The sequence below is a fragment of the Peromyscus leucopus genome, chromosome 1 (genome assembly GCF_004664715.2).
Source record: "Peromyscus leucopus breed LL Stock chromosome 1, UCI_PerLeu_2.1, whole genome shotgun sequence".
Classification (NCBI taxonomy): domain Eukaryota; kingdom Metazoa; phylum Chordata; class Mammalia; order Rodentia; family Cricetidae; genus Peromyscus; species Peromyscus leucopus.
Window position 1 is genome coordinate 92,140,944 of NC_051063.1, and position 16,630 is coordinate 92,157,573.

General features: G+C 45.4%; 1 protein-coding gene across 1 annotated transcript; it reads right to left on the reverse strand.

The window, feature by feature from the left end:
* Positions 1 to 13,477: 13,477 nt before the first annotated feature.
* Rassf10 (Ras association domain family member 10) lies at positions 13,478 to 15,798 on the reverse strand. The gene has a single exon (XM_028875864.2). The coding sequence runs from the start codon at positions 15,539 to 15,541 to the stop codon at positions 14,015 to 14,017; it is 1,527 nt and encodes a 508-aa protein (XP_028731697.1). The 5' UTR covers positions 15,542 to 15,798; the 3' UTR covers positions 13,478 to 14,014.
* Positions 15,799 to 16,630: the final 832 nt, after the last annotated feature.

Below are 16,630 nucleotides of genomic sequence, written 5' to 3' on the forward strand. Positions count from 1 at the left end.
AACATTCTGAGTAGTCAACAAGTCAAAGAGACCTGTAACCCCAGAACCTGGGAGGCAGGAGGATCACAAGTTTGAAGTCAGTCTGGACCCATGTAATGAGACCCTGTATCAAAAGAAAGGAGCAGGGGAAAGAGACAGAAAGAAGGGAGGGAAGGAAGGTGGGAGAAAAGTAATTGACTGAGAAGATCCAGAATGCTGGTGCTCTCTGGTGTTTACACTTACATTAATCCACCTCCTTCCCCAGCTCCACAGTAGCCTTGAAAACCAGCAGCCCCAGAATCACAGGAAAACAAACCTTTGTAGCCCCGTGATCAATAACAGTTCAAACCAGCAGCTCTGTGATCAATAACAGTGCAAACCAGCAGCCCTGTGATCATTGACAGTGCAAACCAGCAGCTCTGTGATCAATAACAGTGCAAACTAGCAGCCCCGTGATCAATAGCTGTGCAAACCAGCAGCCCCATGATCAATAGCTGTGCAAACCAGCAGCCCCGTGATCAATAGCTGTGCAAACCAGCAGCCCTGTGATCAATAACAGTGTAAACCAGCAGCCCTGTGATCAATATCTGTGCAAACTAGCAGCCCTGTGATCAATAGCTGTGCAAACCAGCAGCCCTATGATCACATTGTAAACCAGGACTGCAGAGGACAGGATGGGTTTCTGAATGTCACCATCCTTTGGCCTGTCTGACTGGTATTTATTTCACCTGATCCTCTTCCCCTGCAGTTGCAGGCAATTGCTTAACATCACAACTGCTTGAAGCAGAGATTATAGCTGAAAATCAAGAAGCTGACAAAAAGTGAGTGAGAGAGAGAGAGAGAGAAAGAGAGAGAGAGAGAGAGAGAGAGAGAGAGAGAGAGAGAGAGAAGAGAGAGAGAGAGAGAGAGAGAGAGAGAGAGAGAGAGAGAAGATAAAGAAAAAAATTAAAAGGGAAAGCTAGTGAATAAAACGCCCATAGAGGCTCTCAGGGACTCTGATGCTTTTCTAAGAGTTTAGACAGTTTCATCCTGAATATGGAGTGCATGTTACCAGGGAAGACTTAAGAAGGCAGTAACTTCTCAACTCTGACTGCCTCCGGGCTCTGAGCCAGGGGAAATGAAGTTCAGTAAACTGAGTCTCTACAGTGCAGACACAGCCTTCACACACAGAGCCCCTTGGGAATGGCTGAGACATGAACTAGCATTTGAGGAACTCTGTCCAATCATTAACGACCACTAGGCTACCAATGCAGACTCCTGTGGCCACATGATAAATACTTTACAAATTAATTTGAGAAAGTTACTAATCAAACAAGCAGAATTTACAAACAGAAGGAAACTATCAAAGACAAAAAGAAAGAGAAGACTTGGATTTCCAGAGTTGGGATGTTATATTGTTTATAATGTCCAGTTTTTAACAACAAATTATGGGCCATGTGAAGAGACAAGGAAACATGGTCTACATGCAGGAAGGAGAGCAGCTACTTGAAACTTCTCATGATGAAGTTCTTGTGTACAAATTATTAGACAAAGACAAAATCATCTATTTCAATTTCTTTTTAGATAGGCTCTTTCAATTAGCCCAGGGGTCTTAATTGGGGTTACTATTGCTGTGATGAAACACCATGACCAAAAGCAATTTGGGAAGGAAAGGGTTTATTCTGCTCACAGTTCCATATAACAGTCCATCACCAAAAGCAGTGAGGGCAGGAACCTGGAGGCAGGAGCTGATGCTGAGGCCATGAAGGGGTGCTGCTTACTGGCTTGCTCCCCATGGCCCACTCAGCCAGCTTTCTAATTGATCCAGGACCACGAGCCCAGGGGCAGCATCAACCACAATGAGCTAAGCCCTTACCCATTGATCACTAATTAAAAAAATGCCCTAAGGGCTTGCCTACAGCCCAGTCTTATAGAGGCATGTTCTTAATTAAAACTTCCTCCTCTCAGATGACTCCAGCTTGTGTCAAGTTGACATAAAACTAGCTAGCACACATTAGCCTAGAACTTTGACTCCCCATGTCTCTGCCTAAAAGTCCTGGGATGACAGGAGTGTGCCACCATGCCTGGCTCAAAGTTAGTAATGTCCTTATCCAGAAATGATGACAAGGGTATGCAGTCCAGGTTGTCTGAGAGACTGAGGCAGGAAGTTCACCTGAGCTTAGATATTCAAGGGGAAACCCAAACTCCACATAAATAGTTCAATAAATAGACATGTGGAAATGGTGTTACAACAAATACAGAAGAAAAGCTCATTTTAAAATCAAACACAAAAGCATACTAAATGAAAAATAATAGACAAATATATTGCATATACACAGTAACCAAAAGAGAGCTGTGGTAGCCTTGTTAATACTACTAAACATTATGGATGTTAAGACAAAATCTGTCACAAAAAAACAAAGAATGATATCAAATACTAATAAAAAGATGAATTCACTTCAGAGACATGGCAATTATAAACATATATTCATCAAGTATCAGAAAACCAAAGAGCAAAGCAGATGTCAACTAAACGGAGGGAGGAACAGTTCTACAACACTACAGTTACAGCAGGAGGCTGATGGACCTCTTTCAACTAAAATAGCCAGAGAAATGAAACAGGCCCTGGAACCATACCCTTGGCAATGCTACCCAGGAGAAACACACAGCACCGTTCCCACCAAGAGATTAATATACATTTTCTCAAGGGCACATGGAAAATCTTCCAAGACAGATGATACATCCAAGGAAATTGAAATAATTTTTTTTTAAAAAACTGTCTTTTTATCACAATAGAATAGACAAAAATAACAGAAAGAAAACTAGAAAATTCATAAATACGTGGAGATTAAACAACAGACTCCTAATGAATACATCAAAGAAGAAATCACAAGTGAAGTTAAGGACTGTTGAAATAGATGAAAACAAAACACTATCCCCTGAGCAGGGGGTCTTGGACTGTTTAAGAGTGGGGAAATGGAACTGAGCATAAGCAAGCAAGCAAGTAAGCATGTGCGCACTCATTCTGTCTCTGCTCGCCGCTATGGATATGATGTGATTAGCTGTTTGAAGTTCCTGCCTTGATTTCCTCATAATGATGTGATGTAACCTGGTATTACAAGTCGAAATAAACCCTTTCTCCTCTAAGTTGCTTCTTACCAGGGCATTTTATTGCAACAGAAATAAAACAAGTACAGAGTATCAAAGCAACTGGGATGCAGCTAAAGCTGTGCTAAAGGTGACATTCATAGCCCTAAACATGTGTTGGGATGAAAAGATCTTGGCTTGGCCTCTCAATGTCTCCTTTAAGTGTCTAGAAAAGGAGGAGTAAGCTCAGCTCAGCTCAAAGCAGGAGACAACAAAGGTGAGCACAAACATGAGTAAAATAGAGACTAGAAAAGTGTGGAATAGGAGTGGGGATGGGGAAGCATCTGGAGAGATGGTCAGTGGTTAGGAGCTCTTCCAGAAGACCTGAGTTCAGTTCCCAGCAGCCACATCAGGCAGCTCACATGGCCTGCAACTCCAGCTTCAGGGGATCCAAACACTGTCTTCTGGCATCTATGAGCACCTTTATACACACACCTATAAACACAAACAGATGAATAAATAAAAAATTAATTTTCTTAAAAGAACAGTGGTAATAGACATGCTAAGATGGAGTAGGAAAGCTAGGAAGGCCTGTAGGCAGAGTTTCTCCTTGTTATACAGCTGCTCCCAAATAACCACACAGAAACTTAATATTAATTATCAATGCTCAGCTTAAGCTTAGGCTTGTTACTAACTAGCTCTTACATTTTAAATTAACCCATATTTCTTACCTATGTTCTGCCATGTGGCAGTACCTTCTTTCAGCCCAGCATGTTCATCTTGCTTCTCTTCAAGTCTCCTCGCAACTCCTGTGATTCCACTCTTCTTCCCAGTGTTCTCCTAGTCCAACTCTCCTGCCCAACCTCTTCCTGCCCAGCTATAGGCCAGTCAATTCCTTATTATCCAAAGAGAGCAATACATATTCATGGTGTTCAAAGATTGTTCCACAGCATTTCCCCTTTTTATCTAATTAAAAAAGAAGGTTTTAACTTTAGCATAGTAAAATTATTATAGCAAAAAGAGTTATCAAGTAAGAATTACAGTTACACTATCCAGTCCATTTGTATTTGGCAAATTTAAAGAAAATATTTTATTATCTATCTTATCTTTGTGAGTCTAAAGTTTTATACCTAATAAAATTTGCCTTTATCATAACTAAGGAAAACTTTAAGTCTAATTATTTAGTCTTTAACTCCAACAGAGACCCCAGAAGGGCGTAATATTGCCTAATGACAGGAACATCTGGCTGCCTAGACAGTCACCCAAAGTTCTTCTGTAATGTTAGGGCATCTATATTTGGCCTACAGGCCTAATATATCTGACAGACATTTTTCAGAAACAGGGAATTGTGAAGGACTGCCCTACCTTTTTTTTTTTTTTTTTTTTTTTGCATCCTGCTGGTCCAGATTGGACAGTATACCTACTCAGCAATTGAGGCAAGGGCAGTTTTTTTTGCCCAAATGGCTAGCTTTTGCCATAAAGAAAACAAACCCCATATAGAGTTTCTTTGATGCCCATTATCCTTTTTTGAAGTAGATTGGTACCGCCAGGAGCAGATGCGTCTCATTGTCATGAAAAGCCTTAGGTTGTTAAACATATTAAATGACATATTCTATAGGTCTTTAAAGTGTTTGAAGACCATTTATCTATCTAAATATATCTGTGTATAATCTTGAAAACATATCTAACATGACTACAAGTTTGATTGTAATAGGTGACTAACTACTAACCTGCATTTCTTAATTACCCTAAATAGTTTGTAATAATTACTTTCAAGGAAATTTGCATTACATTGTTAAATGAGCTGCATAGGTACAATACCTTAAATAAGAGTAGAAATGTATATACAGTATGTTATAACAAAAAATAACCTTAAATTTGTATCAAAATACAAAAATATCTTAAATAAGAGTAGAAACATAGCCGGGTGGTGGTGGCGCACGCCTTTAATCCCAGCACTCGGGAGGCAGAGCCAGGCGGATCTCTGAGTTCGAGGCCAGCCTGGACTACCAAGTGAGTTCCAGGAAAGGCACAAAGCTACACAGAGAAACCCTGTCTGGAAAAACCACAAAAAAAAAAAAAAAGAGTAGAAACATATATATAGCACCACAAAGATTACCTTAAATTTGTATCAATGTATAAAAATCTGTACCAATGTAAAATATTTAAGACTAGTAGTTGCTTTTTTAGTTTAAAAGTAGATTCAATAATCTACCTTTTATTCTATCATTTCTATATCTCCCCTTAATCTTCCCTTATTATTTAGACAAAAGGGGAGAAATGTGTGATATTTTGATCACATTCTGACAATAAAGCTTGCTTTGAATCAGAAGGCAGAGCTAGCTATTAGTATGGTGATATTTTATTTGTGCTGAAATGTGATTTTTATTTATATGTTAATAAATAAAGTTACCTGGGGGTCAGAGCTAATAACAAGCCATTTAGAAGAAGTCTGGCAGTGGTAGCATATGCCCTTAATCCCAATCACATGACAGGCAGATCTCTGTGTGTTCAAGGATACAGCCAGCATAGAGACACACACCTTTAATCTCAATACCAATCATAGAGACCTGGAGGTCTGTATAGACCGGCAGTGACAAGGAGGTCATGTGGTTGGGTTTACAACCAATGAGAAGGCAGAACAGAAAGTCAATAAAAATACAGACACACAGGAAGTAGATCTCTTTCTGAGAGGAAGAACAACAGCGACAGCGAGGGGTAAGAAGATGGTCTTGGTCTTAGCTCTTGGCTGCTGCTCTGACCTATTGGGCTTTTAACTATGCATTTGGCTCTGTGTTTCTTATTTAGTAAAACTGTTCAGAAATTCATCTACACACTAGCTGACCAAAGTTAACCATAAAGGTTTTGAAGGACTGAGGACAGATAGAAAGAAGTGGTAAGGCAGGGGCTAAAGAGGACCTCAGTCTTTTTGGATGGGGGAACTGAAAAGATAGAAGGTCACTGGTCACTTCTCCACCACTTCTCTGATCATTCAGGTTCTTATCCCAACATTGGACTCCCAATTTTTTATTGATAAAGAATAATTAGGTAAACATGTCAAAGGCCTCAACCTTACACAAAGAACTACACGCAACTAAGGGATGCTGAGACCAGGGGAAAGAGCAAGGAAGGAGCAGACCAGTTGGTTAGCTCCAAAAACACACATACAAGTAACATTGTACACACTAAGCAGGTTTTACTTATATGTTTAGAAATGTAAATAATGATATATATGCATATATATAAATATATTCATATAATTTATTTATATATTTTGAGACCCTGGCTGACAAATTTCAACATCCTTCCTTCTTGATTTAAAAAAAGAAAAATGGAAATTTCCTCAATGTGACCAAGGACAACACAAAGTTGACAGTATATGCAATAATGCAAGGCTGAGAGTTTCTCTGCTAAGAGCAGAAATAAGACAGGAATGTCCACTGGCACTTTTATTCAATGTGTATTGAAAGTTTCAGCCAAAGAAAATAGCCAAGAAATTGAACTAAAACTAACACAATCAGAAAGAAGTGGCATCTCTGCTTGCAAATGACACATGTTCTTACCTAGACTAGCATGAAGATCACATGTATACACAAACACACAGGCATCGCTGATCAACCACTTTAGCAAAGTCTCAGTGCATAAAAATTAACACACAAAATTTCTCTACACTAATGACTAACGGCCCAGAAAGGAAATTAAGAAAACAGTTCCATTTGCTGTAACATCTGGAACAACAACAACAAAAATAAATAAATAAAAAATAAAATTAAATAAAATATTTAGGAATAATTTTAGCAAAGAGGTAAAAAATTTGGCACAGAAAACTATACCATTGCTGCCATAAACTAAAGACAACATAAATAAATAGGTATCTGAGATGTTTATGAATTAGAAGAGTAATGTCATGATGGTGCTTTAGCTAATTTTTCTCTTGCTGTGATTAAGATACCCTGGCAGAGAAAGGGGAAAGGGCTCATTCTGGGTCACAGTGGCATCTGCAGTCAAGAAGCAGAGGGTGATGAATGCTTGCGCTCAGCTCACTTGTTCTTTTTCATACAGTGCAGGGTTCCAGCCTAGGGAATGGTGCCGCCCTCTATGGGTGAACTTCCTACCTCCATTAATCTAGTCAAGATAATTCCTCATAGGCATGCCCAGAGGTCTTCAAGTTGATGATTTAGATTAACCAGAGATAGCAATACTATAATTTAGACCTGCAATGACTCCCAAAAGCCTCTGGGACCCATCTTATTGATGTTGGGATGTTGTGGAAACTTTAAAAGGTAGATTTAATGGAAGGTTTTGGGTCATGGAGGGAAAGTCCTCAGTGAGATTTCCTTTCTCATTTTTACTTCCTGGTAATGAGTTTGAACTGTTTGTTCCATCCTGACCTCCCTGCCACAATGTGCTGCCTCCACAGCAGTCCAAAACTGACCATGGATTGAAATGCTCAAAACTGGAAACCCAAATAATCCTTTTCTCCTTTTAAGTTGATTCCTCAAAACATTTTATTACATTAATAGAATGCCAACTGACACAGGGAACATGCTGTAAAGTCAAATAAGATAGAGGTGTATCCCAGAGCGTCAGTGGGGGTTGAGGTGTGATCTGAATGAAGAAATAGGATCAACTCACTTCTGCAGTCTTTACTGAGGGTCATGTTGGCCTGAGAAAAGGGCCATTAGATGGAAAACCAACAACTTCAATCCTGCTAAAAAATGTGGATGTCATCCTAAAAGCTCTAGGTACATCCTACACATGTGTGAATCATTTGCAAAGGAGTGGATAAAGAGGCAGAAGATGTCCACATGTGCAGTGGGAGCCATATGCCCAAAGATGCCCTTAACTCAGCTGCACAGGCTTAAATGCATGGGAACAGGGGCATTGTAGGCACAGTAACTCTTACCCTCGTCTCTTTCCTAAGATGCCTGCATGCAGCAGCTCACCAGAAAAGACTCAGTTAAAAGCGTTCAGTGGGGCTAAGGAGTGATGGCACATGCCTTTAATCCCAGCGTGTGGGAGGCAGAGACAAGCAGATCTCTGTGAGTTCGGTCACAGAGGGAGTTCCAGGACAGCCAGGACTGTTACAGAGAGAAACCCTGTCTCAAAAAACAAAATAAAAACAAAAACAAAAAGTTCTGGGTAGACTGGGGGTTTGGCTCAGTGGGTAGAGAGCCTGCCTGGCATGCAGGAGGCCCTGGGTTCTATCCCCAGCTCCACATAAACTGGCAGAGTGTTACATGCCCGTACTTCCAGTACTCAGCTGAAGGCAGTGGGGTCAGGAGTTGAAAGTCACTCTTGGCCATATAGAGAGTTCAAAGCTAGGCTGGGCTACATGAGAACCTTTCAATAAAACTATAACGCTAGAGACAGCTCTGGTACAGCTTGGAGTGGTGCCACCAAGGATTTCACGTGGCTGACCACGCAGCTCTGCTTTGTAGGACAGCTACCCACTTGGGGCATCCAGTCAAAACCTCCATACTAATATGTCCATGTTAATTTTTGTGAAGATTCTCTCATTTCCTCTCTTCCTTCTTCCTTCTTTCCTCCCTTTCTTCCTTCCTTCTTCCTTCCTTTCTTCTTCCTTCCTTTTTTCCTTTTTTTTTTTTGTTTGTTTGTCTTTCTGTTGATTTGTTTTTGAGACAGAGTCTCACTCTGTGTAGCTCTGTTTGTCCTGAAATTCACTACATAGACCAGGCTGGCCTTAGAATCACAGCGATCTGCCTGCCTAATGCTCTGGGATTAAAGGCGTGCACCACTATGCCTGTCTTTTTTTTTTTTTTTTTTTCTATTTCTCATAGCCATTCACATATTTATTGGGAATTTCTCACCTCTGTCTTGTGCTAAATCTTCAACTGACAGATAATTACTAGCTCTGGGATATGGGGGAGATGATTCTGCCTCTCTGGGGGAAATGACGCACAAAATTTTGCTAAGCCTTTCCAGTACTGGGACCTTTGCGGACTCCTTTCTGTCTGTGCAGGTGTCTGGTGTGTGCAGTAAACAGGGCACTGGCTGTGAGGTCAGGGTTGGGCTGGACTCTCATATTGGTTATTGATCAGAAAGACAAACTTAGCTTTTTTGTAAAAGGTGGAAATTCAAAAGGTCCACCTCACAAGAGGAACGCAGGGAAACACATGTCATCCCACGATGTAGCCTCTTGGAAGAATTCTAACAACAGTGGCTTCCCCACTCACCCTCTGTCCTTCCTGTAAGGAGATGGGTTGGGCAAACATCTCCACACTGTGGAACACACCTCTAATCCCAGAGGCAAAGGCAGGTGAATCTCTGAGTTCAAGGCCAGCTCTACAGACCGAGTTCCAGGATAGCCAGGGCTACACAGAGAAACCCTGTCTAGAAAACAAGCAAACAAAAGAAAAGGAATTTAAGAATGGGCTGGCAAGATGGCTCAGTGGGTAAAGATGCTTTCTGCCAAGCCTGACCACCTGACTTACCGCAGAACCCACACAGTGCAAGAAGAAAAGGGACCCTCACAATTTGTCCTGATTTCCATATTCATACCTTGGCATGTGCCCCTCCCCAAGTAAATAATAAGTCAATGTAAAAGGGGGGGACTAGTCTAAGAACTGAATGATACACGGTAACTAAAAGTTAAAAAGAATTGAAGAATGAGCCCAAGTGCAATGTCCTAGCTAGAAAGAAAACCCCAGATGAATCTAAACTGTTAGCAGATGTTAATTAGCAACTTGGCCCATGTGTTTACTGTGTTTAGGTTTAATTTTCGGTAGAGATGTGTAAAGAGAAATACAAATGGTTTCATGACATCACCTTCTAAGAATCACTGTCCCGCTAGATTCAGATGAAAAAGATAATTGTTTGTTTTTATAACTCTAGTTCTTCTGTTATCTTTTTCGCCCTGCTCCTATGGAGGGTTGGTCCCTCCTATTCTCACATCATTAGCCAATTCTGATGGGAGACAAGATTGCTAGCAGGTAAATCTGCCCAGAGAAGGAAGAAAAAAATGAAGAGAACACTATGCCCTCCTTTTTTTTTTTTTAAGATGAGGTCTCATGTAGCCCAGGCTGGCCTCAAACTCACTGTATGACTTTAACCCTCCTCCTCCACCTGTTGAATGCTGGGATTACAGGCATGAATCAGTATGCCTGTTTTCACATAATGCTGAGGATCAAACCCAGAGCTCCTACCTGCTGGGCAACTCTACCAGCTGAGCTACACCCCTGCTCGCTACCAGTCAGCTTAGCTCTAGGTAAAGGCTTTCATTGTTATTGTGGCTTTCGAGCAAAGCCAGGGCCATGAGCATTTACAGGAGAGCTCTACCACTGCGCTGCACCCCAGCCCCCTAAACACCTCCACCAGCTAGCACACCTTTGTTACAAACACAAAGGTATTTTAGCACAGTGACGCTCAGCCCCGATTTTGAGGCCATGTGAATTAATAAATTAATTTTGATGAAATTATTTTTTTAACAACAACAGAAACAATATCTAATGACATCTAGGATAGAATGGGTACGCTTATGTATAGCTTACTTTTAATTAGAATGAATTGTTTGAAGAGCAGTGTGGCAGTAAGCATGAAGCTTACTTATACATGTGTCTGTTCTTTAATGTGAGAATTCTCTTTCAGGCAATCTTTGTGAGGGAGGGGGAGGAGAGTCTCCAGAGCAGATGCACTCACAGAGAAGCTTAGCACAGAGGTAGAGTGGACTTGATGATGTGAGCTGTCACCGAAACTAGGAAGTACTTACCAGCTGAACGGATCTGCTCCTAAGTGGTTGGCCAAGGTATGGGGGCAAAGCATGCATGTAATCATATCAAGATGATTTTGTGTAACAACAGAGCAAAATAGGAAATCTTCAAAATGCACAAAAAGTCCTGAAGAGAACTTTTGCAAATTTTGGCCATGATAGGTATTTAGTGGTAAGAGATTGGGTGTGGCTTTTCTTTCCTAAATTCATGCGATTTTCAGGCTTTTCATCAAGATTGTACTGTGTAGCTTTTCTAAGGAGCAAAGTGATAATAACCATCTCTTTTACATTTAGTGTGTGTGTGTGTGTGTGTGTGTGTGTGTGTGTGTGTATGGCCACAGGTGCATGACAAGGCATACCTGGAGAGGTCAGAGGCCAACTTGCAGTCGTCCTCTCCTTCTACCATGTGGGGCCTGGGGACCAAGTGTCTTTTGTCCACTAAGCCATCTTCTCAGAGGCCTAAGAACCACATTTTAGATAATGAGGTAAACAAACAGAGCGAGGCCATATGGGACCTAGGTTCGGAAGCACACGGCGAGCGGGATGCATAGGAACAGACCCACAGTGGATCTCCTAATTCCAGAAGACGGGCTGGCTGGGGAGCAGCCTTACAGCATTGCCTTCACAAGTTCACAGATTTAAAGGGGTCTGAAAATAACCAGGGAGCAGGAGTGCCCCTCCAGGGACGGTGGCTGCGATGCGGTCTCACCCCTACTGTCATGAGAACTCTCCTATGCAGGAAAATGGAACACGCTCAGCATCAACGAGACTTTGAGCCTATACACACTACTACGACACGAACTTTTCACAAAAGAAACTATCACCTCCTCTCCCACCAACAATTCTCCTTTCTCCTATTCACACAGAGTACCTTTCAGGAATAGAACTGATTGGCATGAAAGAAAAAAGAGCAGACAAGCCCCCCAGATGCCTGTAGTTTTAAGTAGGAAACATCTTCAGATGGTAGGCACCAGGAAGGTTCTCAAACCCCCGCAGGCCTTCCTCCTGTGATGTGGCATGTTTGCTTTGCAGGTTTCAGGCATATTTGCTGACGTCAGCTACCCATCAAAGTTTAAAATAATATTAGTCAAAAGAAAAACAGCTCCTTTCTGCCAGGCAGTCGCGCTCTGCCAACTTCTATGTTCTTTCTGAGTTAATAAACGTCCAAGGGCCACCTCCCCTACAACTCTGGGGGAAGAGGGGGAAAAAAAAAGCACAATAATTTTAAAAACCACCAGATCAGCCCATTGCCAGCAGAAATCATTCAGACAGGTGGCATTTGTCACACTCTAATGAGGATTTTACCTCTGCCTCTGAAGGAAAGCTATCATTAAGCTTTGTGTTTACCAAATCAAATGATTGTCTGAGGACAGGGACTTTCTTTTGGTCTCTTCCTCATCAGAAAGACCAAGCGTGGGGATGTTTTCTGCATCAGATGAAAAACTAAACAACAGCAACATAATTATACCAAATAAAGTCTTTCAAAAAGAAATTAAGAAAACCACCTTTTCACTTCAATTTTACTTGAAAATGTGAGAACAGACACATGTGTTAGCATTCCACAGCAGCATCAGTGTTGGGACAGTCTGTGAAAAGGAAACACTCCAATGGATCTGAGGAGTTCAGGAAGACATGCTTCTTCCTGTTGGGGACACTCAGACAGCTGGTCTCACAAGGGAAGAACTCCCAAGGCCTCCGGACTTATCTTTGCATGTCATTGTGGAAACGGGAGCCAGCCCCTCGCTAGTTCAGTTGATACCAGCCTTCTGTACCTCGCTGGCAACACACACACCCCATTGTTATTACCTCCTCCAGACACATTAGATCCACATTCCTCAGAAAGTACTGGGCTCCACAGGGAAATGGACCAGCAGGCTCCGTCCACGGGCCAAACAGCTTACGACAACCGATAAGTTCCTATTGAAATATCTGGAACGATTACACTGAGCACCCCATCACTATCACCGGCTACGGGAGACAATGTCACCCTCATATCACCCCTGCCGTGAGCAGAGAGGCAGCCAGACAGGAGCAACTCAAGTTCTTAGCTCACTTTCATGTCTTTACCATGGCTCCCTGTCATGGTTAATCTATTTGTTTACCCACGGTGGCCTATCAGATTGCCCCCCCCCCACCTCTTTGGAGGCCTTAGCTAGTAAACACTGGTGTTTGCACTTGAAGTTAATTGGCACTTGCAGTTTACTTTAACCAGAACCTTATCTCCAGCCAAAGATACTGAAGTTGGACTTGGATCTGGGTAAAATTCATGAAGGTCACGGTGGATTTTAATCATAGTGCTGGACTTAACATCTAAACACTATGCAAAGATCTTTGTTTTCAAGTTATGTTCGTTAAAACAGCAGAGCCTCATGCTGCAGCTCCCCTTTCTTTCCCTAGCTGTCATTGGATAGTCAATGAGTAGACGACATGAACTAGAAGCAGCACCTCTGCCTCTGCAGGAACACACCCCAAAGAGCCAGACTGCATTTTCACCCTGGATTATGTGTGCCAGGATCTTATAATTCAAAAGGGCTACGTTTGGGGTGGAGTCGAGGTGGGGGTGGGGGGCTTCTAACACATTGTATTTAGTAGGGAGAAACACAGCCTTAGATTGCAGTGCGGTTTGGCCTTTGACAGAAATAAAAGGCAAATGATTTAGCAGATGGGTAATTCCCAAACCTGAAGAAATGTAAACAGTCAGGATTTTGGTGCCTATGGGTTTTATCAAAGACGTTAGGCAAGGCAGAGACCAACACTAGTGCGTCCTCTTTGGCTAGTTTTAACACGTTTTCAGTCACAATTAACATTCAAGGAATTTCCTTTTCATCCAAGTGTTTTCTTTTAACAAACAGCACTTTATGCCACAGACCATAGTTCCAGCTGTCATCAGTCCTTCCCATACAGAGGAGTGGTTAAAACGTCCATAATGTTTTTCTTTTTTCTTGTTTTGAAAATGGGCTTGGACCTCGTCGATTTACCTAAGGTGTTTTAAAAATAGGGAGGGGTTCTCACCTCCTGCCTCCTTTTCCCTCTGAAGCTTAAGAAGTTTAGGGCTTCCTTGTCCAGGACCCTCCCCCACATTCATCCTGAGTTAGAGGAGCATGCTGCCTGGCAGTTGTCCTCTCCACTCTTGAAACCCATCCGTGGGAACTCTGAGCTCATCCCACCGCCTCACTTCATGTCCCTGAGCAGGCTGGGCCAGTGCAGGCTGCAAGCGTCTAGACTTGCTCCCTACTACTTCTACACAAGGGATTCGCACACAGGGGGTACCGAGTCCGAGTCTTGGCTATGCATGGAGCTCAGCCCAGTATCCGAGTCCTCATCGTTGCCGGGGCAGCTCTTAGCTAGTCCCCGGGCCTGGTCTACCCACATTTCCGCACAGGTCTGAGGCTGAGGTTCCCGCGAGGGTCCGACGCAACCCACAGCCCCATCATTCACCACCGTCTGCTCCAAAGTGCGCAAAGTCTGGAGAAGGCCCTGCAGCTCGCGCTCCTTGCTGTCCCTCTGCTGCTGGCTGTAATCCAGGTCAGCCTTGACAGCCTCCAGGTCCGTGCTGAGCCTCAGCCCGATGTAAAGGCTGGTGCTGAGCTGCGTCCTAACCCGCTCCTGCTCCAGCAGCAGCTCGCCATCCGGACCGCCGTCGGGCTCCGGGGGCTCCTCTCGAGCGGCCAGCTCCTCATTGCGCCGCTTCATCCACCGCTGGTTCAACTCCTCCTGGATCTCGGCGGACAAGCGCTCCAGCAACTCCTCCTGCTGGGCGCGCTCCTCCTGCAGCCGCACCAGGTCGTCGCAGCGCCGGGCCAGCTCCTCCAGTGCAGCCGCCTGAGCCTCGCTGTCCAGGGGTGCCACCGCCTCCGTCCCCTTCTCCGCCAGCGTCGCCTCCTCGGGCTCCTCTCCAGGAGCCGGCCCGTCGAGGTCGATTCCAGCCCCTACCAGGTACGTATCCTGCACGTAGTTGACTCCGTGCCGCCGCATGCGATCCAGGTGCACCTTGGCCTCGTAGCGGTCGATCTCGCGGTCCAGCTCCCGCAGCCTCTGCACCTGTTGGCGGATAGTGTGGTCCTGCGACAACACCAGATGCACCAGCGTCTCCATGCGCTCCACCGACGCGCTCTCGTGGGTCCGAGGCGGCGACGAACAGGACGAGGCGGTGGACGACGACGTGGACGAACAAGGCGACGGCGGCTGCTGCTGGCGCCTCCGGTTGAGCTTGGCCAGCTTGCGGAAGGCCTTGCGCACCACCCGCCGCTGCTTCTCCTGGGTCAAAGCCAGGCTGGGCCGCGCCGGGGCTCCCCGAGCCAGGCAGGGGCGCTCGCGGCTGAGCACTACCCGCGCCTCGGCACTGCGCGGCCCGGCGTTGGGCAGCGACGCCTCGCTGCGCACCAGCACGAAGCGCACATTCTCCTGCTCGTCGCCCCAGGCGGTCCAGAGGCGCAAGATTCGTGTCTTGTTGGGCAGGATGCGCTCAAAGCCGCGCCACTTCTCCACGATGCAATAGCAGTGCGGGGGCCCACATAGCATGCCCTGGGGAATCGCGTCGTCCTCATCCTCGTCATTTTCGTCCGGAGGCTCGGGCTGCTCCAACTGATTGGAGGGGTCCTCCGCCATCCCCCGTTGCTGGCCCCGCCGCTGCCTGCGTCGCCGCCGGCAGCCGTCCTCCAAAAGCACCCGCACCACGTCTGAGCAGGTGGTGCGGCGGGAGAGGCCGGACACCAGCTTCTCCTCTTGGCAGATCCACACCGATATCTTCTTCTCCGAAGGATCCATGGTGTAATTGGGACGCGAAGGGCAGATCCGGCTAGGCGCTACTGGGGCGGCAGGACCAGCGCGGGCAACCAGGCAGCTCCCGAACTGAAGGAGAATACGTGACCGGGTCTCCGGCGTCACTAGCCTTTCTCCCTCGCTGTGCACTGAAATCAGGCAGTGGCTCCGGCAGCACCGGCTGCTTTCGGCTTGGACGGCGGGCTCTCCCGAGGCAGCGTGCGGGCGCCGGGGTTCCAGCGGCTCTGGCTCTGCCCACGGTGCCCGAGGTCTCCGGGTTTTGCTCCTCCCCACCTGGCTCCACCTCTTCCCGCCCCCCCCCCAGCGCCCTGAGCTGCGGCTGAGAGGACCGCAGGCGCAGCGCCCAGACTCGCCCCTCCCAGCCCCGCCGCTGGGTCTGCCCCTGGCTCGGGTTGCTGGCGTCGGGAGTCCAATTCCTAGTTTTCTCCACTCAGAGCAAAGAAGGACTCGGGAACCTCTCTGCCACAAAGCCTTGAGCCCAGGCTTCACCTGGCATCAGCCCTGCGCCCCCCTCGGCTCAGCCTTGCCTCCCGCGGAGAACTGGCTGGAAACACCTTAACCCGACTTCCTGCTTTTCCAGCGCTCTCCGACACCGTGGTCTTGGTCCTTCAGGGTACTAGCACCCTCTGTACACTGCACTTTGCACAGGCGGAGAAACTGAGGCACCCAACAGTTTCTAGTGGAGACGTTGTGATCCACTACCTGACCAGCTAAGGTTTGTAAGCTCTGTCTCTTAAGCCTTCCAGTCCTCCTCAACCACAGTGGGATCCTTGAGCAGATGTGCAGTGGTCTGAGTCGTGCTCAGTTCCCCATAGATCGGAACTGTGGACCCTCATCTCCATTTCCCACAGCCTTCTTGACAGAAAAACTTACAGAGGGAGTCTGGGGGCCCAGGCCTAAATTAATCACCAGCCCTGCTTCCAATGGGGGAACTGGGGCCATTACTATGGCTGTTTCTGCTGTTTCCTGGCATATAGATGTGCTCCGGAAATGCTAAGAGTCAAATATCAACACAAATCCAAAGCCACAATGCTGAGCTTCTTAAACCCTCTCAGTACGAGGCTTGTTCTGAGC

Bases quoted from the DNA above. Each gene is read 5' to 3' on its own strand.
- Rassf10 (XM_028875864.2), bottom strand. From the start codon at position 15,541: ATGGATCCTTCGGAGAAGAAGATATCGGTGTGGATCTGCCAAGAGGAG.